General features: G+C 45.6%; 1 protein-coding gene across 2 annotated transcripts in view; it reads left to right on the top strand.

The window, feature by feature from the left end:
- ZSWIM8 (zinc finger SWIM-type containing 8) overlaps positions 1 to 22,380 on the top strand; it is a 71,224-nt gene extending 48,844 nt beyond the window's left edge. Inside the window, exons 10-26 of one of the 2 annotated variants that reach the window (XM_076338498.1) lie at positions 1,361 to 2,369; positions 3,185 to 3,316; positions 4,261 to 4,440; positions 6,532 to 6,715; positions 7,282 to 7,380; positions 8,294 to 8,418; positions 9,711 to 9,942; positions 10,692 to 10,844; positions 11,595 to 11,817; positions 12,009 to 12,298; positions 13,069 to 13,292; positions 13,581 to 14,066; positions 14,676 to 14,844; positions 17,201 to 17,374; positions 18,807 to 18,926; positions 19,884 to 20,062; positions 21,348 to 22,380. In XM_076338498.1, the coding sequence (XP_076194613.1) occupies positions 1,361 to 2,369; positions 3,185 to 3,316; positions 4,261 to 4,440; positions 6,532 to 6,715; positions 7,282 to 7,380; positions 8,294 to 8,418; positions 9,711 to 9,942; positions 10,692 to 10,844; positions 11,595 to 11,817; positions 12,009 to 12,298; positions 13,069 to 13,292; positions 13,581 to 14,066; positions 14,676 to 14,844; positions 17,201 to 17,374; positions 18,807 to 18,926; positions 19,884 to 20,062; positions 21,348 to 21,551 (4,183 nt within the window). In that variant the 3' untranslated portion in view covers positions 21,552 to 22,380. The remainder of the gene's footprint in view (positions 1 to 1,360; positions 2,370 to 3,184; positions 3,317 to 4,260; positions 4,441 to 6,531; positions 6,716 to 7,281; positions 7,381 to 8,293; positions 8,419 to 9,710; positions 9,943 to 10,691; positions 10,845 to 11,594; positions 11,818 to 12,008; positions 12,299 to 13,068; positions 13,293 to 13,580; positions 14,067 to 14,675; positions 14,845 to 17,200; positions 17,375 to 18,806; positions 18,927 to 19,883; positions 20,063 to 21,347) is intronic. The other variant, XM_076338499.1, reaches the window with a different exon arrangement.
- The last annotated feature ends 2,639 nt before the right edge of the window (positions 22,381 to 25,019 follow it).

The raw sequence follows: 25,019 nt of genomic DNA, 5'->3' as shown, positions 1-25,019 counted from the left end.
TGGCGCAGTTCAAATTTGCTCAGATCTCCTACTTGAGCTCATGCATAATTGAAATGCTCCTGCTTGATTACCTATTCTCTTGGCGCTTGAATAGTCGCCAAGAAGAACCCTCTTCTACCCATCCTTGCTATTCTTTCCAGTGAATCATAAGGAGACTTGCTACCTCATTCCTAATTCATTGCCAGCTCTCATCCTTATGTTACCTTTCCTGAGTAGTTCCCCCTTCTTTTTCCTTCTGAAAATCCTCTCCTTGATTAAGCCCTACCAGTCTGCTCCCTCGTTAATTAATTTCTTTAATGGACAAATAGAAGCAGTCCATTTTGGTTAGACCCTTCTGTCCTAATACCCTTTGCACCTAAATTGGGTCACCCTGTTTTGATTTGATTTTTTATTCTTTTGCTTTTGATAGGAAATCTGAGAGGATTGAAGTGTTGGGCTTGTACCTCAAATCTCTGAAATCTGTGGCAGAAACAAGATGGCAGTTGATTGAGACACTTGGTGCAATTTCTAGAAATGTCTTTTCCTATTCTTGAATTAGATCACCCAAACGTGTAATCCACTTAGACTATGTTGCTCATATGCTTAGGCCCTACGTGAGATTTGGAGCTGGGAAATGCAGAAATACTTTGTTCTTCCCATGGTAATATGGGACATGGGACTAACTGCTGTGTAATTTAAGTCTATATAACCTTACCAGCTTGCTTCTTCCTCAGAGTTATTTGAACATAAATTATTTTTGTCTTGCTTGTTCTGTGCCTATGGCTTGCAACAGTTTATTCTCCCGAGGACAGCCTGCTAAATCCTAAATTAAATTGTTGGGCTCTAGATAAGCATATCAGGGTAAAGAGATAAGTTCCTGGGAGGTAGATTAGGTGGTCCTGTCTGGCATTGTGCTTCCCTGGGTAGGCTGTTTAGATTGTACTTGTGAACGTCTTGACTGGAGTTGTTCACAGGGCCGTTTCACAGCTGCTGCAAACTGTTTTATGAATGATTCCAAGAGCAGTTCCCCATGGCAGTCTCTGGTCTCAGACTGCTGAGGCTCACATTGCTAATAACTTATCTGGGGCAGTTAAGCAAACAGGGCAGACAGTATTTCATTTTAAACTTTCCAGTTTGTATCGTGCTTTCATGTTGGTACTGTTCACATTTTGTTTCTCTATCATGGGCCTGTCTAGGACTTGGTTGTTAATATACTTGTTTACTTTTTTTCAGCCTGTCTTCTTACTAATGCTGTCTATACTTAATTCAGCAGAAGATTTTTCTGACCAAAAGGAGTAGGTGTTCTGTGGGTTAAGAGGTAGTTTGTCACAGGTGCGTTTTGTGTCTGCTTTCTAACCTGTCCTCTTACTTCTTCTCTTAGGCGCAGGGACCTTTGCTTACAGCTCAGACAGTGGCAGCTGAAAGTCATAGATAATGTTAAGAGGGGTCAGCACAAGAAATCGCTGGAGAAGCTCTTCCAGGGTTTCAAGCCAGCTGTGGAAGCCTGCTACTTCAACTGGGAGGAAGCTTATCCCATTCCTGGGATCACATATAGCAGCACTGACAAGAAGAACTCATTCTGTTGGGTAAAGGCCATCCAGCAGAGGAGCTGCCGGTTGCAGTGTGCAGAAACTGCCTGTGAGGCTGGTAGAATCCATGGACAGGAGCCCGGGGGAACATGTCTGCAGCCTGGGGACAGGCTGCGTCCCTCTCCCCAGGAGCCAGCAGTTCGTCCGAAGGAACTTACTGGAAAGCGGAAAGTTGTCTCTGAAACGCCGCAGAGGGTTCTGAGACGACTTTCAGCAGAAGGTGATAAAGCTGTGTATAAGACTGCGGTGGGCAAAGCAAAGTTGCCAGTGAGCAAAGGCTTGACCAGTAAACATAGTGGGAAACGCCGCATGAGCAGTGAAGACAGCTCTCTGGAGCCAGACTTGGCAGAGATGAGCCTGGATGACAGCAGCTTGGCTCTGGGGGCAGAAGCCAGCAACACATTTAGTTTTACAGAAAGCCCACTGAGCAGGAGCTACAGGGACACCTTTGAGGAGGATGGTGGGGTGTACTTCTCTGAGGGACCTGAGCCTAGTGTCAGGAGCAGCTCCATGGCCAAGAAATCGCCCAAGGATCCTATGGGGGAAATGGGTAGTGGTGATGACGACCTGCCTTCTGCAGATGAGAACAGTGGTGGTGTGAGCCTGAAGCCAGAAGAAGTGGGAGAGAATGGTGCAGCAGGGGGAGGGGATGATGGAGAAGAGGAAGACGATTACCAGGTATACTATCTGAATCCACAAGAGGTAGCCAAGGAAGATGATGACAAAGCTGAAGGGGGAAATGAAGAGGAGCAGGATATATTTGCTGGTATAAAGCCTCTGGAGCAGGAGAACCGGATGGAGGTGAGCTGAATCTAGTTCAAAACGCTGTTTTGCAGTTTTACATATTGTATACATCATGGTCTTGCCACCCTCCTAGCTGTCATACTTAACCTAGTATGTTGTTAAATCAAGTGCTTAACTATAATTTCGTCATAACCCATTGTATCATAAGGTATCTACAGTCTTAATGCAGTGGTATCACACGTGTCTGTTTCCCGCAAACTTGACTCCCTATTTCTGTGCTAACTTCAAGTGTGTCCCAGTTTTAGCTGGTCCCATCTCACACTCCCGGATTTACAAATGTAGGCAAACCAGTGTGTGCTTTTTTCGTAGTCTCACTCTTGGAAATGGCGAAATTGAGCTGAGATTAAAAATAAGTAAGACCAAGACATGCCCAGCAGGAAAAAATTTAAATCCAACCATGTAAGCAGAAATTCTCTGGAAAGCCAGAGGCAATCTAAATAGACTGTGTCACATCCATGTAATACCCTCAAAATATGTTTAGAGCTTGCACCTATATGAGCAAGCAGCTGAAATGGAGATGCATGGAAGTAGTTATAGTCAGTCAGTTTGGGTTTTAATTTTTTTTGAGTTATTCTCTGATCTTTTGTAGCACTTGGAAGTAGGATGGGACTTAATCATAGAAGAAAAGGCTTTTTAGTGGAGTGCTTAAAGGGATGGCGGTGGAGGTCCAGGCAAGGAGGACTCTGAGAACACCTGCTGCAGAAGTTAATTGTGAATTGTGTTTGCAGAGTCTTTGAGACAAGTGGTTTGAGCAGACTAGCTCCAGCCTGGTGCAGTGTGGTTTGAATATGACCATCTGTTCTTTCTTGCAGATCCTGTTTGCCTGTGCAGAGGCCCTGTATGCACATGGATACAGTAATGAAGCATGCCGCTTAACCGTAGAGCTCGCCAGGGACCTACTGGCCAACCCTCCGGATCTCAAAGTGGAGCAGCCACCAACTAAGGTAGAGAGAGAGCTTGTCTAGTTTTGGGGGTAGAGGGTAAGTTAGAAGGAATATATGGGATGGATACAACAGCATTCCCAGGCATTTCTCATTTGCTGTGATTCAGGGCCCTTCACTGATGCTTCCTCTGGGTTGAACTTCTCTGGATGTCATTAATGTGCCTAATCACTGTGCGTGTGGGTGAATAAAAGGGAGAAAGAAAATAAGAGGCCATTCAGCAGGATTTGGAGTCTTCAGAAACTCAAGTTTAGTTAAAAGCTTCTTCACTTTCCCTTATACTTCAGAGAGAAGCTTGGTTTGTCTGCTAAAAGCTGCAGCTCCTTTAGGAATCTATTTTAAATCTCATTGAACAAAACACCCTGTTTAACATCAGCTTCAAAGGATGTTTTGTTTAAGATACCTGCTACTGTGTGCTATGAGATTATACAGCAGCCATAAGAAGTCTTGATTTCTGTGAAGCTCTGTGCAGATGACCTGCCTGTTTCTTGTGGTTCTCTCCAAAACCTTAGTCTCCTACTTCATAATGTGCACCACTGGAAATGTTAGAAGTTTTGCAGTTTCAGAATAGAGGGTTGGAGAGGAAAGAAATAAGCATAAACTTCTGGAAAATCACTTGTAGTGGCACTAAGCAGTGTTTGTTGTATGGAAGTGTTCCCTTGGAAGGGACAGGCATGCAACATCTGCCTGCACAGCATTAGTCCAATGGTGGACATATGTCTTATCAACAGGCCAGCTCTTCCACTGTATTGTGCTGGGGTGAGATAGGGGAAGGAATGATGTTCATCAGTAACCACTGGGATTTGTGATTCCTCAGCAAAGGGAATAAAATTTAAGTGTTTTATTCTTTCTCCTGTCTACTGATTATTGCAAAGGGTAGGAAGACAAGCATAGAATCATTTAAGATGTTTAGGAAAGTGTCCTGTGACAAATTCCTCCTCAAACAGGGCAAAAAGAACAAGGTATCAACCAGCAAACAGACTTGGATGGCAACCAACACCTTGTCTAAAGCTGCTTTCCTGCTGACTGTGTTGAGTGAGCGGCTGGAGTACCACAACCTGGCCTTCCGAATAGGAATGTTTGCTCTGGAGCTGCAGAGACCACCTGCCTCTACAAAGGCTCTGGAGGTATGAAACATCTCAAAAACGCAGTATCCATAAGCAACATTGTGCTGCTTGAATGCTTTTGCTCCTGTGGTTCCTGTTTCGACTTCTGAAGTTTGGTTATGCTTTTTCCTTAAAATTGATTGCAGTGGGACTAAATGGATTGTGTGCACATCCCATTAGCACACGTTGACCTGCCAGAAAAATGATTAGAAGTATCACTTCATCTGGCGTTGCCTTCATTGTTAGGAAGCTCAGACCTCATGTGCCAACAGGCCTTTGATTTCACATGAAGCTACAGGCTTGAAAATACTTAAATGTGTACAAAATCTCTTATGAATATATTATTTCGATTAGAACAGCTTACTTCTTATCTTAAATATGTTTCCAGTTTGCTTGGCTAATCTAGGGGAAAATAAAGCCATTTGTAAATGGAATTGTCCATATTTGCATTGGTGAAATGATTTGAAACTTATTCCTTAGGGTGAATTGGTGCAATTGTTACATGTTTGAAAATTGTTGCTCTTGCTGATATCTCATTCGTTGGCAAGTGAACATGTGCACTGTGTGGGCATATTATTTTGGACAATGCTTGATTACTATTAGGCTTCCTGTTTAGAAAAAAGAAGTGTCCAATTAAGACCTCACCTGTGTGATTTGCAGCCACCTTGCTTTTCACTGCAGGGTTGTGCAGTCCCTGGAGGTGTGTATTGTTGCTAGGTATCCACCAACTACACTTGTTACACTGATTATCTGTACTTCTTATGGTCTGATTAGAAGACTCTGAGGTTGGCAGTCACTTGCTACCTAAAAGAAAACAATCACTTTCACATGTTAAGAATGGAGAGAATGCAGGAATGACAGAGTAGTGAAATGTAAGTCTTCATCCTGGTGACATTGAATCATAGAATCATTAAGGTTGGAAAAGACCTTTAAGATCATCAAGTCCAACCGTCAACCCAACACCACCATGCCCACTAAACCACGTCCCTAAGCGCCTCATCTACACGTCTTTTAAATGCTTCCAGGGATGGGGACTCAACCACTTCCCTGGGCAGCCTCTTCCAATGTTTAACCACTCTTTCAGTACAGACATTTTTCCTCACATCCAATCTAAACCTCCCGTGGCGCAACTTGAGGCCATTTCCTCTCGTCCTATTGCTAGTTACTTGGGAGAAGAGACTGACACCCACCTTGCTACAACCTCCTTTCAGGGAGTTGTAGAGAGCGATGAGGTCTCCCCTCAGCCTCCTTTTCTCCAGGCTAAACAACCCCAGTTCCCTCAGCCACTCCTTACAAGACTTGTTCTCCAGACCCTTCACCAGCTTCGTCGCCCTTCTCTGGACACACTCCAGCACCTCGACATCCTTCTTGTAGTGAGGGGCCCAAAACTGAACACAGTATTTGAGGTGCGGCCTCACCAGTGCCGAGTACAGGGGCACCATCACTTCCCTACTCCTGCTGGCCACACTATTTCTGATACAGGCCAGGACGCCATTGGCCTTCTTGGCCGCCTGGGCACACTGCCGGCTCACGTTCAGCCGGCTGTCAACCAACACCCCCAGGTCCTTTTCCACTGGACAGCTTTCCAGCCACTCTTCCCCAAGCCTGTAGCGCTGCCTGGGGTTGTTGTGGCCGAAGTGCAGGACCCAGCACTTGGCCTTGTTGAATCTCATACAGTTAATGCTGTATGCCACCCCGTGCCCATTCTTCTGCTAGTCAGTCCCTGTTGTCTTGAATGGGTATATTACTTAGCATAGCATCCTTTTTTCCTACAATTAAGAGTAATCACCTTTTCCACTGACTCATCCAGTCAAACGCTTCTCCTGATGTTCTTATGAAAGCTGATGCGTTTTTTTCTGTATGCAGCTCGAGTGATAATTCTAGTAAAAAAATTTGTGTATAAATATGAGGCAAGACTTGTATTAGACTTGAAAATCTGTGTTCTGTGTGGAGAGAATGGTAAAGGTGTATAGGGTGCTAAGAGTTGCTGTAATTTTATGATCCAATAAAAACTATTGCTGTACCTTACCATACATATAGGGAAAAATGGTCCACTGCCCACAGGGCCTGTGCTGATGACAGCTTCTTCTGTTTCCTTGTGGATACTACCAGGTGAAGCTGGCATATCAGGAGTCTGAGATTGCAGCCCTCTTGAAGAAGATTCCCTTGGGCACTAATGAGATGAACACTATTCGAGGAAGAGCTGAAGAACTGCGAGAAGGGACATTATGTGATTACCGTCCTGTCCTGCCTCTGATGTTGGCTAGCTTTATATTTGATGTTCTGTGCACTCCAGGTACTGTCTTCATTGGCTTGAGTGTGCGAAGGGCACATTCTGGGATGCCAGGTCTTAAGGGGTTTTCCAAGAGAAACTGTCTTCTGTACAAGAACAACCTAATCTTGATTCTTCACACACTGTTGCTTGCTCTTCACCTCCATGTTGCTTTAGAGGTACTTTATGCCCCAATGGAATTATATCTCCTTCTGCTTACATTTGAAACCAACTGGAAACGTACCACATTTAAGCACTCTGTGTGTGTTTGTAAAATAGTTATAAATGACTGACTTTTCTAATCTTATGCTGGTTACATTCAGAGGAAGCTAATATAAATCTAGTATTTCAAAAAGAACAAAACAACCTGGGATTAGAAGACTGACTTGGCAATATACTGGTTTGCAGCCTTCTGAGTTTAGAGAGGGAAAGGGAAAAAAACCCAAGACAGTGCCGTGGTCTTGAAACTGGTACCAGGCTAGGAATAGGACCACAGGAAGCTCTGCAAATTCAGAAAGCTCTCAGAAATGGCTTTTGCCTTGAGGTCCTAGTTTTGAAAGCTGAGCACTAATTCTCTTGTCTTCTTTCAGTGGTTTCTCCTACAGGCTCTAGACCCCCAAGCCGTAATTGGAATAATGAAATGCCTGGAGATGAAGAGCTTGGTTTTGAAGCAGCTGTTGCTGCTCTTGGTAAGAATCTTTTACAAGAGAAGTCTTTCTTCATCCATGTTCTGCATCCTGCCTCATTGTGGATGGTGAGAGTTAGTAGTTCATTCCAGTTTGGTGCAGAAATGAAAGCGTTTGCACAGTTTATCAGAACCAGATGCAGAAGGATTCTGCATGCCAGGGTTGAAGTGCCTTTGCAAAGCTGTGAAAAATGGAAGGGGGATAACGGGACAGGAACTAAATGTTCCTAGTAGTGACAGGAATTTTAGCTTTCTTCTTGCTTTTTTGTCGCAGAAGATGTATTGCCTGGGCTTTAATGGAAATGGACAGTTTCAGAGAACAAAAGGCAATCATTTTAGAAGAGGTTAGACAATGATAGTGAAAGACTGCAGAAGTACTCTCAAGCGTTATCATATAATTCAGGATCTTGGCATAATACTGGATTCTTGCATCATTTATCAGCTTCAGCAACAAAGCAGTGATTATATATATTATGTTGACAATACTGTATGCCTGTTTTAAAGCAGCATGCAAAAAGGAATAGAATGGATTAAACAAGGCCTGGCCTCTCTTGCCTCATCTCTGAAAGGAGGAAAATGAGTTCTTTATGGTGTGTGAATGCTGGCTTGCAGCATGTGCAGAAACTGGAAAAGTTTGTTTCAAGATGGAGTTGTGGGCTTGCCTGTACTCCATGGCATATTAGGATCTGGTTGTTCTGACGGTTGTAGCAAGCTTAGTATTCTGGGGACAGACAGCAGCTCCTGTTTATTCATGACCTATTTCTGAAGTTAACAGAAAAACGGGGGGAAAAAAAAAAATCTTCTTTTGCCTGTGACAGGGAGGTGAATAAAATAGTCTGAGGTATAGATAGTGCTCAGGATGTGGTGTATTCCCATGGGCTCACTTGTCTCTTCATCCCCTCTTTTCTGGCCTGCAGGCATGAAAACAACTGTCAGTGAAGCAGAACATCCTCTGTTGTGTGAAGGCACCCGAAGGGAGAAAGGGGATCTGGCACTAGCCCTGATGATTACTTACAAGGATGATCAGTCTAAGCTGAAGAAGGTGAGTTTCCCTTTAAAAAGGGAGAGGGAGATGCAGAGCAAACCATGTTTGGATTTTGATGGATTTGATAGTTTTGCCAGTGAGCATAAATTGCTTTGTCATGTTCTGATGATTTACAAGCTACGTTGCAGTGTTTATATTCTTCCACTGATGCAAAATCTGATTGCGCAGTGGGCATTGCCCTGGAAGAGGCACTCTTCCCATGGGTTTCTTAAGGTCCAGTTGGGAGATGCGTTCTCACTGCTTTTAATGCTTTTGCTTACCTGCTAAAACAAGTCCTTTGTCCCAGGGGTTTTCAGTGTGCACTGTGTGTGTGGTCTGGGGATTGATTCTGTTTTGCTGCAGGGACGTTGGCTTGCAGAACAGTATATCTAGCAAAGCCTTTGTTTCTTAATCTTTCACCTCTTTGATATACTAGTTTAGTCCACCTGTGCCTTAACTTCCCATGTAAGAGAGATAGTAAAAGTCTACCCCCTCCACCCCAAAGGAGGAAAAAATATCAAAAACTGCTGAAGCTTTAGGAAGGGTTTTAATAATCTTTTATATTCAGAAACACTTCTACCCAGTAAGAATATTATTAGTGTCTTTCTGTCTCCTAAAGTAGAAGCACTTTTGCTATACTCTTCTCTTCTACAGGGAATAACAGGGACATTGTGATATCAGTCATCTGCAAATAAATGCTCTGTCACAGTCGTGGTGTTCATTTCGTGTGGAGAATGAACAGTAGAAATGGACAAACCCATAAAATGTGGTCATGCGTTGTTCCCCAATTACGTAATAAGTAAGGATAAGAAAGTGTTATTGTAGGCTGGTAGAAGGCAGTTTCTCTAGTGTCTGAAAGTCTCAAAAGGCTTTACCAGTTTCTCAGTAATGGTATGACAGGATTTTTTGGATGGTGAGCAAAGAATTTTGGTTACTTAAACAAGAACATCTAAGGACTGGCAGAACTAAATATAGAGTCCTCTGTTCTGTCCTTGGTGTACCAGAATTACTTCTGTATTGTGAGTTTTGGGTGCTTTCCAAGTAAAGGCAGTGGCTTTTTGAAGTGAAAATGGGGATATTACTGAGTACAAATGAATCTTTGCTTCTTCAGTAATGCTGGCCACATGGCTCTCAACTGTGCATCGCTGATCTTCAGTGCAGGAAGACGGTGCCGACTTTCTAGAGAACAAACATTGTCTCTTTTTTCCAACCAAATGGGATTTATTGTCCACCAGGAAGCTGGTTTGGTACTTTCCCTCTGTGTCAGAGTGTAATGCCGCCTCATTTTTGTTTTTTCCTTGCTGTTAAAGATTTTAGACAAACTCCTAGACAGAGAGAGTCAAACTCACAAACCACAGACTCTGAGTTCCTTCTACTCATCCAGCAAGCCTACAGTAGCAAATCAAAAATCTCCTTCCAAACATGCTGCCCAGTCCACTGCAGCGATCCAGCAGCTTCCAGGGACTTCTGTCACTCAGCAAGCTGCTGTAAGCACTGCAGTCCAGAGCAGTCCTGAGAACTTCGTGGAGAAGAGCGCACAGGGTAAGAGGTGCTGTGTAAGGCCTATGCTGAAACCCTTCTGTTATCAGTGCAAAACTGTCACTGTACATTTGTGTCTGTTTTTGGAAGTAGTCAGAGTGATTTGTATTACCATCTGGCTACTTGGTGGTTACTAGAATGTCGTTCCCCTGTTACCTGTTTGGCTGGATCCATTTCGGTACACATTGTTGTTGCATAGAAATGCAAGCTAATTTTCAGGTTTTCCTATATTGAGCCAGTTGTATAACCAGTTAACATAAAACTACTGTGACTCCATCTTTTAGGTTTGTATCACAGAGGTGCAGTATTTCAAAAAGTTACACACTGAGTCAGGTACCTTCCTGCAGGATAAATAACTAAGATTGCTGAAGGGCATTAGAGATAAACGTGGTTTTCTTCCAGCTGTGCCTCCACTTCAGTGGCAAACATCACATACAGCAGCATTTGGAGGAAAGCAGATGCTCTCTTATCTCTTCCCAAAGAGATCAATACTAGCTGAGGATGACTTCAATAAGGTTATGGTTGCTGGAGCATTTTTATTCTAAAATTTTTCCGTAGTTGTAGCAAATTGGCCCGGTCTCGGATGATATGCTTAATACTGAAAGAAAATTGAGATAATCCTGCTCATAAATGCCACTCACTTTATAAAAATCCTGCATCTTTTGATGTTTATCTTTTTAATGGCCACATCTGGTTTTAGAGATACAGAAACAAATCATAATGTTTACCTTGTCACTGTCCTGTTTATGTAGAGAGCTCTCAGAGGTCCCCCTGTGAGCCAGCTGTGGAGTCCACTGTCTTGAAACAAGAGGGAAAGGTCCCCAGTCGTCTGGCCCTTGGAAACCGAGGTGGATACAATGGGAGATGCTGGGGTTCACCTGTCAGGCAGAAGAAGAAACACACAGGTAGGAACTGACTAATTCATACAGCATCTAGTGCTGTGCTAGGCAGCCTGCTGGGGTTTCAGCAATTCCCTTGCTCTTTCATTCCACTTGTCAGGCTTTCCTGTACTACTGAAGCAGTTGATTGTCTCTGAGGTGTTTGGCAAGGAGACATAGGTTTTGCTCCACAGATTTCCTGCCCCTGTCTGTATGGCAAGTTACCATACCTTTCTTGCACCAGATGTGTTCTGGGTGATTGGATTAGATATCTGGAGCCGAATGATTGCTGGGCTCTGGGAGTGGAGCACTGTGCTCCTGGGTCCAGAAACAAATTCAGAGGAGCTGCTGCCTCTCTACGCTTCTCTTGGGAAGGGTATAATTTAGAGGCTGAAGATGTGAAGGACCTTTGTGTAAATAGTGCAGCATATACCAGAAGGGTTTTCTTCATACTCGTACAATCTGTGGAACTTGACTTTGTATGTATATTTGCTTCTTGTTGTTATATTCTGCCACAAAGCTTGGCAGATGGAGTGAGGGGCTGGGATGGTGTGAAGGGGGAAATAAAGATACATTGTTCTGGGACTCTTCTGCTTTTTAATCCAAGAACTCCAAAATGACACTGATATCTATGGCCAAACTGACTAATTTAATCTCTCTTAATTTGCAAAGTTGAATGCCTGGCAACTGTAAGGCTGACTGTCACTGACACGACTGATCTTAGTTGGGACATTTACCAACCCTGGTGACATTACTGTGTTGGTTCTGGTGTTGTAGGCATGGCTAGTATTGACAGCAGCGCTCCTGAAACCACCTCTGACAGTTCTCCAACGCTCAGTCGGCGTCCGCTACGTGGGGGATGGGCAACAACATCCTGGGGCAGAGGACAGGACAGTGACAGCATCAGCAGTTCTTCAAGTGATTCGCTGGGATCTTCTTCTTCCAGTGGCAGTAGGAGAGCCAGTGGGGGAGCCCGTGCAAAGACTGTGGAAGTTGGCAGGTAATGAACAATACCAATGCATGGAGGCAACCTCTAGGCCTGATGTCAGGGCAAGTGTGCATCAGGGAGTACTTCCTTGGGAGCGTTTGCTTTGTTTCCTCTGGACCCTAAAGACAGGAACTCTGCACCCTGGCTAGTGAACTTGGGGTACTTGTTGCTGTCTGAAAGGTTCCTCTATCTTTTTCCTTTAGGTATAAAGGGAGGCGGCTGGAGAGCCATGCTCCTCATGTCCCAAACCAGCCCTCAGAAGCAGCTGCTCACTTCTACTTTGAATTGGCCAAGACAGTCCTTATCAAAGCAGGTGGAAACAGCAGTACCTCCATCTTCACCCACCCTTCCTCCAGTGGTGGGCACCAGGGACCACACCGCAACCTTCACCTCTGCGCCTTCGAGATTGGGCTGTATGCACTAGGGCTGCACAACTTCGTGTCTCCCAACTGGCTCTCTCGAACTTACTCCTCCCATGTCTCTTGGATCACAGGTTACAGCAAAACTTTATTGGGAAGCTTGTTTTTTGGGCAGGAAGGAGAGGGGGGAGGTGAGCTTATGCCCAAAAATGGTGATGCTGATGTGCTGTGGTATCCATGTAAGCTGGCTGACACAGCTGGCAGTACAAGCTGAGCACCAGTGATTTACATGGTGGTGCTTGTTTTGGCCTGGAAAGTTCCTGTGACCTGTTTCTTCTTGTTTATACTGCAACATCCTTCAGTCTTCAGAGCCAAAGACCACTTCTCACACAGAGACTGGTCTTAACTTCTCCTTCGGGGGGGCTCCTGAAGAGACAGACATTTGTCAAGTTTGAACATGCTCTTTGGCTGTGTTCAGAATTTCACTTTCTTCCTTCTTCTGTTTGCACCCAGACTACCTACTTTCTATCCACATGGCTTCTAGAGCCTGAAAAACACACCCTTGAAAAGTCGTATTTTCCTGACACGATGGAAATAGAGTGACAGTCCAGGCTGTGGTTTGTGGGTACTAAAATCAGCTATAGCAAGTTCCTCTCACTGCCTCAAATGCATCTTTAGCTTAACTTTGATAATGGTACCCTCACTCACTGCTTGCTTATTGAGGGCTCTTGCCTGTCCTCTGTTTTGGGAGGAAGAGCCTAAATTTGACTTAGAGCCTAAGGGGAGCAACTGGGCTCTGTTGCTGCTCCTGAAGGAAGTGAGGAGTGCAACTCCTGTTGAGGGAAAGCTGACTGGAACCGCTCTGGGCATACAGCGGTGTGAGAGTCTTCTCTTTTACTCTTAGGGCAGGCCATGGAGATTGGTAGCGCAGCCTTGAACATCTTGGTGGAGTGTTGGGATGGACATCTGACACCCCCAGAGGTAGCATCATTGGCAGACAGAGCTTCACGGGCCAGAGACTCCAACATGGTGCGGGCAGCTGCTGAACTGGCACTCAGCTGCCTGCCCCATGCCCATGCCCTGAACCCAAATGAGATCCAGAGGGCTCTGGTGCAGTGTAAGGAACAGGTGAGTATCACATGGGGACTGGCTAGTGCAAGCTGATTTTCGGCATCAAGGACGTGCTGTTACTTGTGGGATTGGTTCCTCTGCCACCGGACAGCCTTAATCCCAGTTCTGTGGATTTCTTATCTTTCATGAATAACTCTGGTTATTCTGCTGCATAGTTGTGATCTGTCTGCTCCCCATAGCGTCAGTCATTTTAGAGTGCCTTATACTTTTCTCCTGTTGTAGTTTTGCCTTCTTGTGTTTCTGGTTTTGCATTCTTCACTTCTGCTTTTCTTTCACTGCCCCCAGGACAATCTGATGCTGGAAAAGGCCTGTATGGCAGTAGAAGAGGCAGCCAAAGGAGGTGGTGTGTACCCAGAAGTCCTCTTTGAAGTAGCTCACCAGTGGTACTGGCTTTACGAACAGACTGTTGGTGGGACCCCAGCCCAGAGGGAAGGTGCCACTGGCCCCTGCAGTGCCAGTGGTGCACGGGCTGCCTCTGAAGCAGCACGTGGGTTGACAGACAACCGGGTGACCTCTGAGCCAACCACTGTAACAGTGGCAGCTGCGGTAACTGCGGCAGCAACAGTCATGCCGGTGATCTCTGTGGGGTCGACCATGTACCAGCAGCATACAATGGCAGGGCCGGCAATGGCACATACACACACGCAGGGCCTCCACCCTTACACCACCCTTCAGACTCACATCCCCTGTAATCCCCAGTATATTGGACACACTATCCAGCACATGCCGCGCCCAGCTGTCTTCCCGGTGCCTGGCTCAGCGTACCCGCAGGTGAGTTTTACCTGTGCCTTGTTCATTTACGGTGACTTTGTGTGGCTGCTTCCAGAAGGAGTGCATCTGACTGGGGAGAGTGTGGGGCTCAGACCTGCCGTGGCTTGAGATCTAGCTTCTGCTCTCACTTGCCGATTTGCGATACGTTCTTTGGCTCCTCAGCTCAGCTTTTGCATTATAAGGAGCCTTCTGTGGGTGCATGTAAAGTCTCAAGAGAATACAAAATATAATACATCAGTAGTTTTTAATTTTTATTGCTCTATAGTTTCTCAGAAGGCACTGGACAGAAAGCTTGTCTTCTTGAGAGCTTGCAGGCTAAATAGAGACTACAGAGGGAAAACCAAACAAAGGTTATTTTAACCTCTGCCTATTTTTGAAAGTTCTTGGAGTGGTTCTCTGCAAACTGATTAGATTTAAAAGGAGGAGGAGCAAGAAGATGTAATGGTCATGTGGTGCAACATAGTTTCTGTGCCGATTCTTCCTGTGCTTCCTCCTCCCGGTCAGACTGGACTTTGAATGCTCTGGGGTTTGTGTGGGGACATCATGTTTTGGACTACTTCTAAATGGCCAGGTGAAGTAGACATGACTGTTACTTATTTTCTGTTTTAGGGTGTCCATCCAGCATTCATAGGAGCACAGTACCCTTACTCGGTAACAACACCATCATTGGCAGCTACAGCAGTGTCATTCCCTGGTGTGCCGGTCCCATCCATGACGCAGATTGCAGTGCATCCCTATCACAGTGAGACAGGACTGTCACTGTCTTCCAATGTAGCGAGTAAGTGTTACAGCCCTGGGCTGTGCATAGCATAGGTTTATTTACTGTGCATCCTAGCTGTACCCCAGTCGAGTCCTGCCCCTCATTGACCGCAGGTGGAACCAGGGTTCTTGCACTGAAAAGTTCTGACCAAATCTACCCCAGCCTAAAGATGCGCATGCTCGCGGGTACTGGGATTCATAATGGGGTCTGATTCAGCTAGTGGAGCTTTAATTTCTGTTTAGCTAAATTTCCAGTATGAGATTTTTTTGGCCTCTCAGACCAAAGTGTATTTGGAACCCTCCTGGCCTTTGTGACTTCTAACTTATTAGAGCTTTATTCCCCCTCTCCTTAGGGCAAGATGAGCATAGATGATCTTGAGCAGGCTCTTGTGGTTCCTTTGGGTCAGATGAACAGAGAGTGCAGGAAGCAGGCAGCAGGCAGACTTCTGCTACAGTAGTACTAATAGATGTCTTTCCTGCCCGAAGGGATTGAAGGCAGCCAGTACCCGAAATGTGGAACTTCTGTAGAGAGGACAGGTGTTTTGGCAGGATCATGTCAATGGCAATCTGAACGATTGCTCACATGTTGTGTTGGGGCCACAGTGGTGGTGAAGACCCATCAAGTAGTGTGCAGCACTGGAGCAGCAGATGTTGACTGAATTGTGGATGTGCTCTCATTACCATGGGGTTTTGCACCAGTGGGTCATGGCTGACCCAGGCTCTGTTATCCCCTTACTGGAGAGGCTGTAATGTTTGCCTATTTGTACATTTGCTTATCAGTGCTTTGCAACTCACTAGGTGCTGGAAGACTGGTACATGGGAAAACACAACACTTAAGAGCTGTGTTGTCCTCCTTCACATCCAGATTATCAGGAGAATCTTTTCAGTTATTTTTATCTTGCATTTTGATGCCAAAAAGCCACCACAAAAGCAATTAGAATAGTCCTGAAAGCCTCAGGATCTGAAAAGCATCCTTTACTTGACAGCCTTAGTCCTGGGCTGATGCTGTGACTCTTAATTGTGAGAAACCATTTCTGTACCACTCCAAAGAGTTATGAATCTTCCAGAACTGCTAACTCATCCTAGAGCACTTAAAATAATGAAAGGAAAAAACAACTCCACCCTTTCCAGTTGCCATTGTTTGTAGCTTACATAAACTTCTGTTTTCAGTTCTTAAAATACTGTTTCACTGTTCCTGGAGTACGTAGTCATGTGATGATGCTTGAGCTCTGGCAACAATTCAGCTCATTCTTACGGGTTATTCTCCTTGGCCAGACTTCAAATGCAGCATGGATTTTGCCCCACTTTGTGGGTTGTTTGGCACTGTGTGTCTGCTTGGTTGAGGAGGTCAGACAGATCTTTCCTGGGAGGCACATTGTTCTCAGGTATTCAACTATTCACTAGTAAACATTTAAAAAAAAAAAATGCTGGAGGTGGCAGGGGAAGAGGAGAAATCAGAACTTGGAGCATTGCCCAAGCTGGTGTAGTAGCACCACAGAGAAGCTGTGAAATAAGGGTAACAATGTGCACGCACCTAATGGCATCTCTGCTCTGGAATTCTCGGGCAAACCTTGCTTTTTCCTCTCCATACCTTTCTCGAGACGGAAACTTAGATAAACTTGAGTCCCTTGTCAGAGTACAGCTTACTGGCTCAGTATTAACTGTTGTCTATACAAGGTTAGGTGGTACAATGTAATGGATTTTCCTGTGATTTCCCTTGATTTTGCCCATGCTAGTTAAGAGTCTGAAGGTGACAGAGCTTCTCAAGTTTCCTTACTGTTTTTGCTGTTGGTACGCGCTGCCAGTGTATGCAATGGCTGTTCTTTCCAAGGATGGATTGAAGGCTAGCCTCCAGTAACATTCTTCCCGCGTGGTAGCTGGATGGAGCCATAGCTGTCTTACAGCAGAAGTGGAGGAACCTCACAATGTTGGACTTTATCTTTGAGTGACTTAATACTGCTCCTGCTCAATGATTTTCCTCAGCAGTTTCTCATCAGGTGTAGACATGCACATGCTTGTTTCCTTGGACAAGAAATCAGAACCAGACATGTCATTTAATAATAGCAAAGACCTTTGAGACAGCACATGTATTTACATGTAAAACATGGATGATATGCATGTTCATGGTATACTGCAAAAGAGATGGACAACCGTGTAACTGACCCCCTTCAGGCCCTACTTGCAAACAAAATACAGATATTCCTGGCCTATTGTATTTCAGTTGTATGTCTGTAGTTTTTGGTTGCTGTATTGTTCTGTTTAGGGGAACAGAACACTACGTTGTCCGGGGCAGTCAGGTGAGGGAGATGATGGCCCAAGTAAACCTTCTTTTAGGCTGGTGGTGGGTCCTAATGCTGCTGTTTTGCTCTCTTCAGTAGGAAGTGTCCATGCAGGATCAACGTTCCCAGCGATTCAGGGGGCTTCCTTGACAACTCTGTCCTCACAGCCCAACTCCCTTGTTACAGGGGGTTTTCCTGCCGAGGATGAGCAGCACAGTCAGCCTGTGAGCCCCCAGGGTCTGCACTACCTCCACTCCGCATACCGAGTTGGTAAGGACGGCCAAGTGGGTTTCTGTGGCCCCTTCGAGAGGGATTCAGGGCAAGGCTGCAGGTTTTCACTATTATTTGGCAATTTGCTACTGCACCGGTTGGGGGTGATGGCATCTTAGCTACATGGGGAAAGCCAGTTCATGATCATATGTGGAGGCTAAAGATGGAGACAAAGCAATAGAAGATTGAACAGTTGCTGTTGAGAGCCGTCAGCGTAGAAGAGAAAACTGAGTGGGTTAGAGCTGGGAAGAGTCTTGCCTTTCAGCAGGTGTATGCAAAGGAGTCTGGATAGGGCTCTGAGGATGTGGTTGTGTAAGTTGTGACTATGCGAAAAAATGGAGTTCAGCTCCTGCTCCTCATGGGTGGTGCAGGCACACCTCTAGTTTAATAATACCGGTTGAGTCTTCCGAGGCACAGAGGGATGTGCCCTGTGCCCTCTAGCTAGATTGTTGAAGACTGACATGGAAGGAACTTATATTTTGTGGGGAGTGGGTATGTAATTAGCATTCTTTTCCCAGTCACGCTGGTTATGAGGAAATAGAGTCTCTGTCTGAACTGCAGTTGGTACAAGGATATCAGTCTTGGGGTTTGTGATTGAGCTTAGACTGCAGTAAGCTACTCGTACATAGTCGTGGTCCAACCCAGTGGATACTTGGGGAGGGAGAAGGGAGCCTCTAAGATAAGCAAAGCCATCCCAGGGCAGCAAACGAAGAGAAACAGCAAGAAAATGGAAGGGGGGCTATCTGGAGGTTGCTTGAAGTTTTTTTTTGTTGAAAGCTAGAGTAGAAAGTACTTGTTAGACAGAAAGGGGTGCAGATGTCATTGGAAACATCGCACTGGTAAGTGGTAAACCATGAAAAGCATTTACTAGTCTGAATAACAGAGAAGGGGGTGGGGGAAGAGGGTCTGGAATATCAAGACATAGTGCCTGTTGGTATTTTAAAACTTTTTAAATGGGTGGATTTGCGTGAAGAATGTAGTGGAATAAATGAAATGTTTCCAGATTGGCAATACTGCAGCTCAGCGTTGGCTTGTTGTCTTGCAGCTGAGTAGGTTGATGTGCGTAGCTTCTCTGCTGCAAAATTTGGAGCAAATGCATTGCTTTCAGGACACCTCTTGTAGTGCAGCCTTTGGGGCTATCTGCTTGACCCTGCTGTAGGTGCTAGCAGAGTCTCTCTTTGCAGCTCTAGTGAGGTGTGATGGCAGTGCAGATTTCCGAACCTGGAGCAGCAGATCCAGATGTTCTTGCAGATACTTCCTGTGGTGAGAGGCTCCAAGATGGGCCTTTTGTTTCCCTCTGGACTCTTTGGAGCTAGGGAATTTTCTGCTGATGAAGGACAGGTCAATCAGGTTGTGTTGCAATGAGTGAAGTGCTAGACTAAGTCTTACTGGGCAGAAGTGCTGCTTGACTCTGGCTGCCCCTTTCTCACAGGGATGCTGGCTCTGGAGATGCTTGGCCGAAGAGCTCACAACGACCATCCCAACAACTTCTCCCGCAGCCCACCCTACACGGAGGATGTAAAATGGCTCCTTGGGTTAGCTGCGAAGTTAGGTAAGGCTCAGAGCAGTACTTCAGCAGAAATCCACTTGCTGGGATTTGGACCGTGGTGGGAAAAAGCTCTCCAAAGAGTGAAAGATTGGGTGAACCTGATATCTGATCCAATTTCTGAGAATGTTTCAGAAGATCCCTGCTGCTCTTTCATCTAGGCAGTTGTCCCATTTCTGGGTTCTGTAGGCGTGCTGTTGAATTTTGAGGCACTGGATGAAGTGCATGGGGTTGGACAGGGCTCAGAACTTGTATTTCTTCCATTCTATAACAACAACTTTTTCTTTTCCCTTTCCACTATCTTGTAGGTATTCCTCTTTCTTATGTAGGTTTACACCTTCTGTGAAGACCTTTTATAGCAATAGGTGCTTAAACCACCAATTGTTTGGTTTTTCTGGTTTTGTTTTTACTTCCACATTGCTCTTGGATCTTTTTTGTCAGTTCATTTTTTTAATTCTTTCATCAGCAGTAAGAACTTAAAAAAACCCAACCTCTACAAACAGCCTATCTAGTGGCATGGCTTCTCCTGCTGCTGCTGGGGGAGCTCCGCTGTAGGCAGCAGTGGGGAAGCTTGACTGTCTCTCCACGCTCCCTAAGGCCTGAGTGTTGGAGCGTCTAGGTGCTTCCTAGGTGGGGAGGCAAGAAGCAGTGGGAGGAGGTGCCATGTATCCTTGCTTCTGTAGTTACCTTGCACATCAGTTTTCTTTCATATCCCCTTTAAAGAGAGGTGAACTGGGAATATCAGTGACTGAGGTGGTACCTGGTCTCTACTCAGACCTGATGGATATATCAGAATGATCTCTTGTCCCCATGAGTTTGCTAGAGTGTCTCCCCTGAGCCTGCTGGAGGATACATTACACTGAGAAGAAGGTGCTCCAAATCCAGGTTTTTGCTGGGAGGTACCTGATTTCTTGTGTTCCTCTTACCTTAACGCTGTTGTTCTGACTTCTCCTTCCTGTGCAGGTGTAAACTATGTGCATCAGTTTTGCGTTGGTGCAGCCAAGGGGGTGCTGAGCCCTTTTGTGCTCCAGGAGATCATCATGGAAGCTCTACAGAGGCTCAACCCTGCCCATGTGCACAACCACCTGCGTACCCCAGCCTTCCACCAGCTGGTGCAGAGGTGCCAACAGGCCTACATGCAGGTAACGTATGGCCTGTCTTCCTGCCTGTCAAAGCTGCCAGGCCATTGCCTGCCTTGCAGGTACTGCCTGCGTGTGTGTGTGCAGAGGGGAAGGGGACCTTGGGTACTGGTAGCTGAACTGGTCCATTGCCTGATGCATCCCTCTCCCTCAGTAGGGACTAGAATAGGCATCGCTTGCCTGTATGGAGGCTGCATCATTGTACTGCTTCTTCCAAGGCCTCTTGCCTCCTGTGCTCACCACAAAGGATGGGGTGTTCTGTGTTCCCTGTCCACTTTCTTCCTCTCTCCAAATGCTACCTGTACCTTTTAACTTCTGTACTTTGTCCTTGCTATGTTTTCAGGCCCCCTGCCCACCTCCCTTCGTAGCCTATCTTTTTTTCTTTCCTTGTTTGTAGCCTGTCTTCCCCTCGTCATGAAGCCCTGGCATGGCTGTCTGATGTGCCAGTGCTGGCACTAATAGTGGAAGTGGCTTGGTCAGCTAACAGTATGGATGAGATATCTCAGGATTTATTGAAACCAGGACAAGTGTGTTTCAGTGAGTCAGCTGGAATACCAGAGCTGCCTGTTCCTTAAAACAGTGTAAACAGGATACACCACATGTACCTACTTCTCTTGAATAAACGACCAGAAGGGTGATTCTGTAGACATACTGTCCAGGTTGGATTAGCTATCCTATCTCCTAGGTGATATTTTTGAGAAATGACAGCTTCTTCACTTAAGCTCTTTTTCTGAGCTACATGAGGGAAATAGATTTCTCAAAAGCTGGACCTGCAGTTTTGGGGCCTTAGTTGAGAAGCTGATGGAAGTGACAGTGCTAAGCTAAGCCTAGAGGTATTTTGTAGCAACTTAGTGTAAGCCTTACTCCTTCCATACCCGTTAGCAAAGTAGATGTCCAGTGAACATGCTGGGTCCCCACGTATAACCTGCAGAATGAATGGTATGAGGGTTAGATGCTGGTGGGTGGTGGGGTAGAGTGTTAGCTGGCCCTTTTGCGCTGTACTATGGCACAATTTGGTGCTCATGAAGGAGAGAACACCTGCTGATGCTGTGGTGCATTTTGGTGCTCTGAGGGGACACTCGCCTTGGCCGTGTTAGGATGTAAGATACAGCACTGCTGCCTTTTGAGCTAGCTCTCCTCTGTCAGAGCCTCTGAGTCTTGGGACCTCTCGTGGGGTAACAGGATCATGTGACATATCGCCCTGGCAGCTCTTGAGTCCTCCTCTGAGTGTCACCAGCGTGAGGGTGGTGAGCAAATACCTTAAGGCTCTTTCCCTGTTCCCATCCAGTACATCCATCATCGGCTGATCCATCTCACTCCAGCTGACTACGATGACTTTGTGAATGCCATCCGCAGCGCCAGAAGCGCCTTCTGCCTGACTCCCATGGGCATGATGCAGTTTAACGATATTCTCCAGAACCTAAAGCGCAGCAAGCAGACAAAGGAGCTGTGGCAAAGGGTCTCTCTGGAAATGACCACCTTCTCGCCGTGACAGCAGGCAGAGCTCCACGGACACACAACCCTTTGCCCCACATAGTTGTAGTTCCATTTACACCATCCTTCCTTCTGGTGTCTTTTTTATTTTAGTTTTAACTTGTTGGAAACCACTGATCTGATGTATTTATACCATGACATTCCTCTCCAGCACTGTTGCGTGTTGGCGCTCTGCTTTGCTCGCTCTTCCTCCTCCTTCCCAGTGGGCTGCAGGCTTCAGAAGCATCAGGAAACGAGAAGGAAGTTGAGCTGGCTGCCCTGTGGTGTAGTCACTGCTTTTTTCCCTGAGCCCCTGGAGGCTGTCCTGCGAGCAGTTTGCAGTGTGATTACGCACGTGTTAGAGGGGTGGGGGATTCTGTCTTAAATATTTATTTTGGCATTTATAAATATGTAAACTTTTTTTTTTTTTGTATGGGCTTCTCTTACTCCACACACCATCTCCTGTCGGGAGAGGCTGGGACTGCTGTGCACAGCCAGTGCTCCCTCCATTCCTTTCAGCACCTCCTGCTGAGAGAAGCTGAGACTGGAGTAGCAGGGCCAGGGCCACCTCTGCGGCTTTCTGCAGCAACTGCTGAGGGCAGAGGCTGGAGCTTGGGCAGTCAGAGTCCATGACTGTGCTGAGCTGCTTGGAGACTGCCAGAAGTGCTTGGGCTCTTTCTCAGGAGTGTCCCTTGCTGGGCCCTGCTGGCTTGTAGGATGTTTTGATCCTGGTCGTTCCAAGTTGTACAATCGTGTTTCTTTTGGCTGGGGTATTACTCTCCTGTTATCAGTTTCTTATCCCTTGTCTCTTCTCGTTTCCTGATTAAACACTCGTTTTCTTAGACTGACTCTCTTCTCTCTGCCATGATGTTGACAGTCTGATGGAGCTGGCCACCTGTGTGTCAGTGGGAGCTCCTGTGAGCCCTGGTGGATAGCTGTCCTGCCTTGGGGAACAGCAGTCCAGCACAAGGCAGGTGGCCAGAGCTTTTACACAAGCTATGAGCCAGGAGTTCCTTGCCTGGTACTGCTCTGAGAATGACATGCCTCTGCAGAGGCTGAGGTACGTGCGGACTGGGTCGTTGATGGGTGTCAGGGGAGTTGGTGGTAAGCCTGGGATATTCTGCCTATGCTTCCGCCAGCCACTAGGTTCCTTTTCTGGTCTCGACACCGGTGATATCGTGTGGTAATGCGGAGCTTTGTATTTCCAAAGCAGTGTGCAAAACAGTAGCTGCTCTCCCTTGACGTAATTGTTAAAGAAGGCTAGTGGTCTGCTCCCTGTGTTTAGAGAGATGTTTGGTGGACTATGCAAGATATCCAATAGGGACAGCATTGCAGAAAATTGGTTTTAGAAAGCTTTTATTTTTACGCCAAGGAAATTTAAAAGGCTACTGCCATTTGTAAGCATACAAACACGTACATTTCAGGGCTTTTAAAACTGGAAGTCAGATGATTGATGGATGTTAAGAATCCAATTTCTCAGTAGTAATGTATTTTGCTTCTTACTTGGGTTTAGCCAATGATAATGGGGAGCTTTTAGTTTCTGCAAGCTAGAAATATGTGCCTGTTTGTATTTGATATTTTCAATGATACTCTTAAAAAATAAGCAAACTAACTCATAGGCATAGGGCAGAACAGATGAACAGGCTCCCTTGGTTTGACTTTGTGTACTGCACAGACCAGAGAGTGTGACTGAGGTTCCTCTAATTCTGATTGTTCGACAGTAACTATTTAAAGATCTCCTTACAGCCCTTTGTATTCCTCCATAAGGTGTCTAGTTACATGCTAATTATAAATGCTGATGTTTGTAAGAATGTGTTAAGTTTTGTGGTTTTTAAACTAAACTCCATGTTGATTATGAGCTGCCTGTTATTGGGCAAAACTCCTGGATTTGACTGGAGAGCACAGCCTGATGTCTGGAAGATTTGGGTTCCTGGAGCACTTTCTGTGCTCTCTGGTTCTTGCATGTTCAGAGCTGGGAAAAGAGTTTGGAGAAAAATGAGTTTTCTAATAAAGTCTAATCTTTTCCTTTCTACTGCTTATAGGAGAAAATTAGGGGAAGAGAAGGGAGCATCTTCTAGAAGGAAAGAAGCAGAAGGGAAATGGGCAAAAGAGCTGAATGTGTTAAATATCAGGAGTAGAAGTGACTGTTACTGCATTGAGGATTTGGACTGAATGGGGAAATGAAATGGCAGAGCTTTATCTGTGATATCTATTAGAAGACTACACTTAGACCCTGAGCAGGCAAGTTTTCAGACTACTGTAATTAAAAAACACCAGGAGCACGAGAGCACTGTCACCAATGTCTTTGTTTCGGGAAAATACAGTGGAGCTGCTTACCGTGAGGTTAGAATGGACTTTATCTGGAAGTGTACTTGCTTTCATCCTGTGTAGCCCCCACAAAGACTGTAAGAGAAAAGAAATCACAGTGCCCGTTACTTTTCACTGTGCTCAAAACTTTCTCTCTTTGGTTATTTTACCCATTCTAGTCCTCGTACAGATTGCACTGCTTCCATATGACAGACCCTGTCAGAGTTGTCTTCCAGCAGCTGCAGAGCCCAAACAGAGGAAGAGCCAGGGAATCTCACCTCAGGCTGACATTGACTGAACAAGCAGCTCAGTGGTATGAGGCACAGGTCAGTAGTTTCAGAAGTTTCGTCTTTTCTCTGAAAAAATTCCTCAGAGTGAGCAGACAGAGATGGGAGCTGTGTGGAGGTGCTGCACACTCATTTGTTCAGGTCTTCCAGAACACACTTTCGGTCCTGGATCTCTGCATCTGTTAATCTGTTGTTGTTCCTGAGCCGTATCCCATGGAAATTTATCTGAGCAAGGACAGGAGAAAGTAACAAAGGAGATGATGATGTTTTTTCTTGCCGTGTGGCTGGGAGGTTCTTGAGGTATTTTTCCTTTATAGGAGATGAGATGAGCCCTGGTGGCCCCAGAAGCATTAATCTGCTATTAAAGCAGAAAAATTATTACTCAGTGCAGTCTTGTTAGTTTGGTCACTATTCCATGAGTGGGGAAAATACTTAGGCTCAGAAATTCTGAAAAGTCATTTCAACAGAAGACCTGTAGAAGAACAGAGGTCGCAGCCAACTCAGATTTCCTTTGACTTTCAGGTAACCCATGTGTTTTTTCACTTAGAGTAAATGTTCTCTAGGTCCTTGCCCTTACCAGCAACACATGAAGCGGCTGCAGTGAAGGCCAGCTGCCGTAGCAGCTGGATGCTTTAGAGCTCTTCCAGTGTAGAAATGGTTTTACATAGCTGAGAAGCTGTTTTCTGTGTTGGCTACCACCTCTTCCCAGGCTGGGCAGCAGCAAATGCTGAACTTAGTCAGTACTAATAACCACAGGTATTTGCCTGGATAGGGCCTGGCCCCCACTTGCATGAAGACAGATGACATTCTGTGATGGGAGACCTTGCAATGGGTTATTGTCATGTTTGGTGAAGTCTAATTCACTGTCCGTTCCTTGAAGGTAAGATGAATAA

The sequence above is a fragment of the Aptenodytes patagonicus genome, chromosome 5 (genome assembly GCF_965638725.1).
Source record: "Aptenodytes patagonicus chromosome 5, bAptPat1.pri.cur, whole genome shotgun sequence".
Taxonomy (NCBI): domain Eukaryota; kingdom Metazoa; phylum Chordata; class Aves; order Sphenisciformes; family Spheniscidae; genus Aptenodytes; species Aptenodytes patagonicus.
Note: the sequence above shows the minus strand (reverse complement) of the source record. Positions and strands in the feature narration are given on the sequence as shown.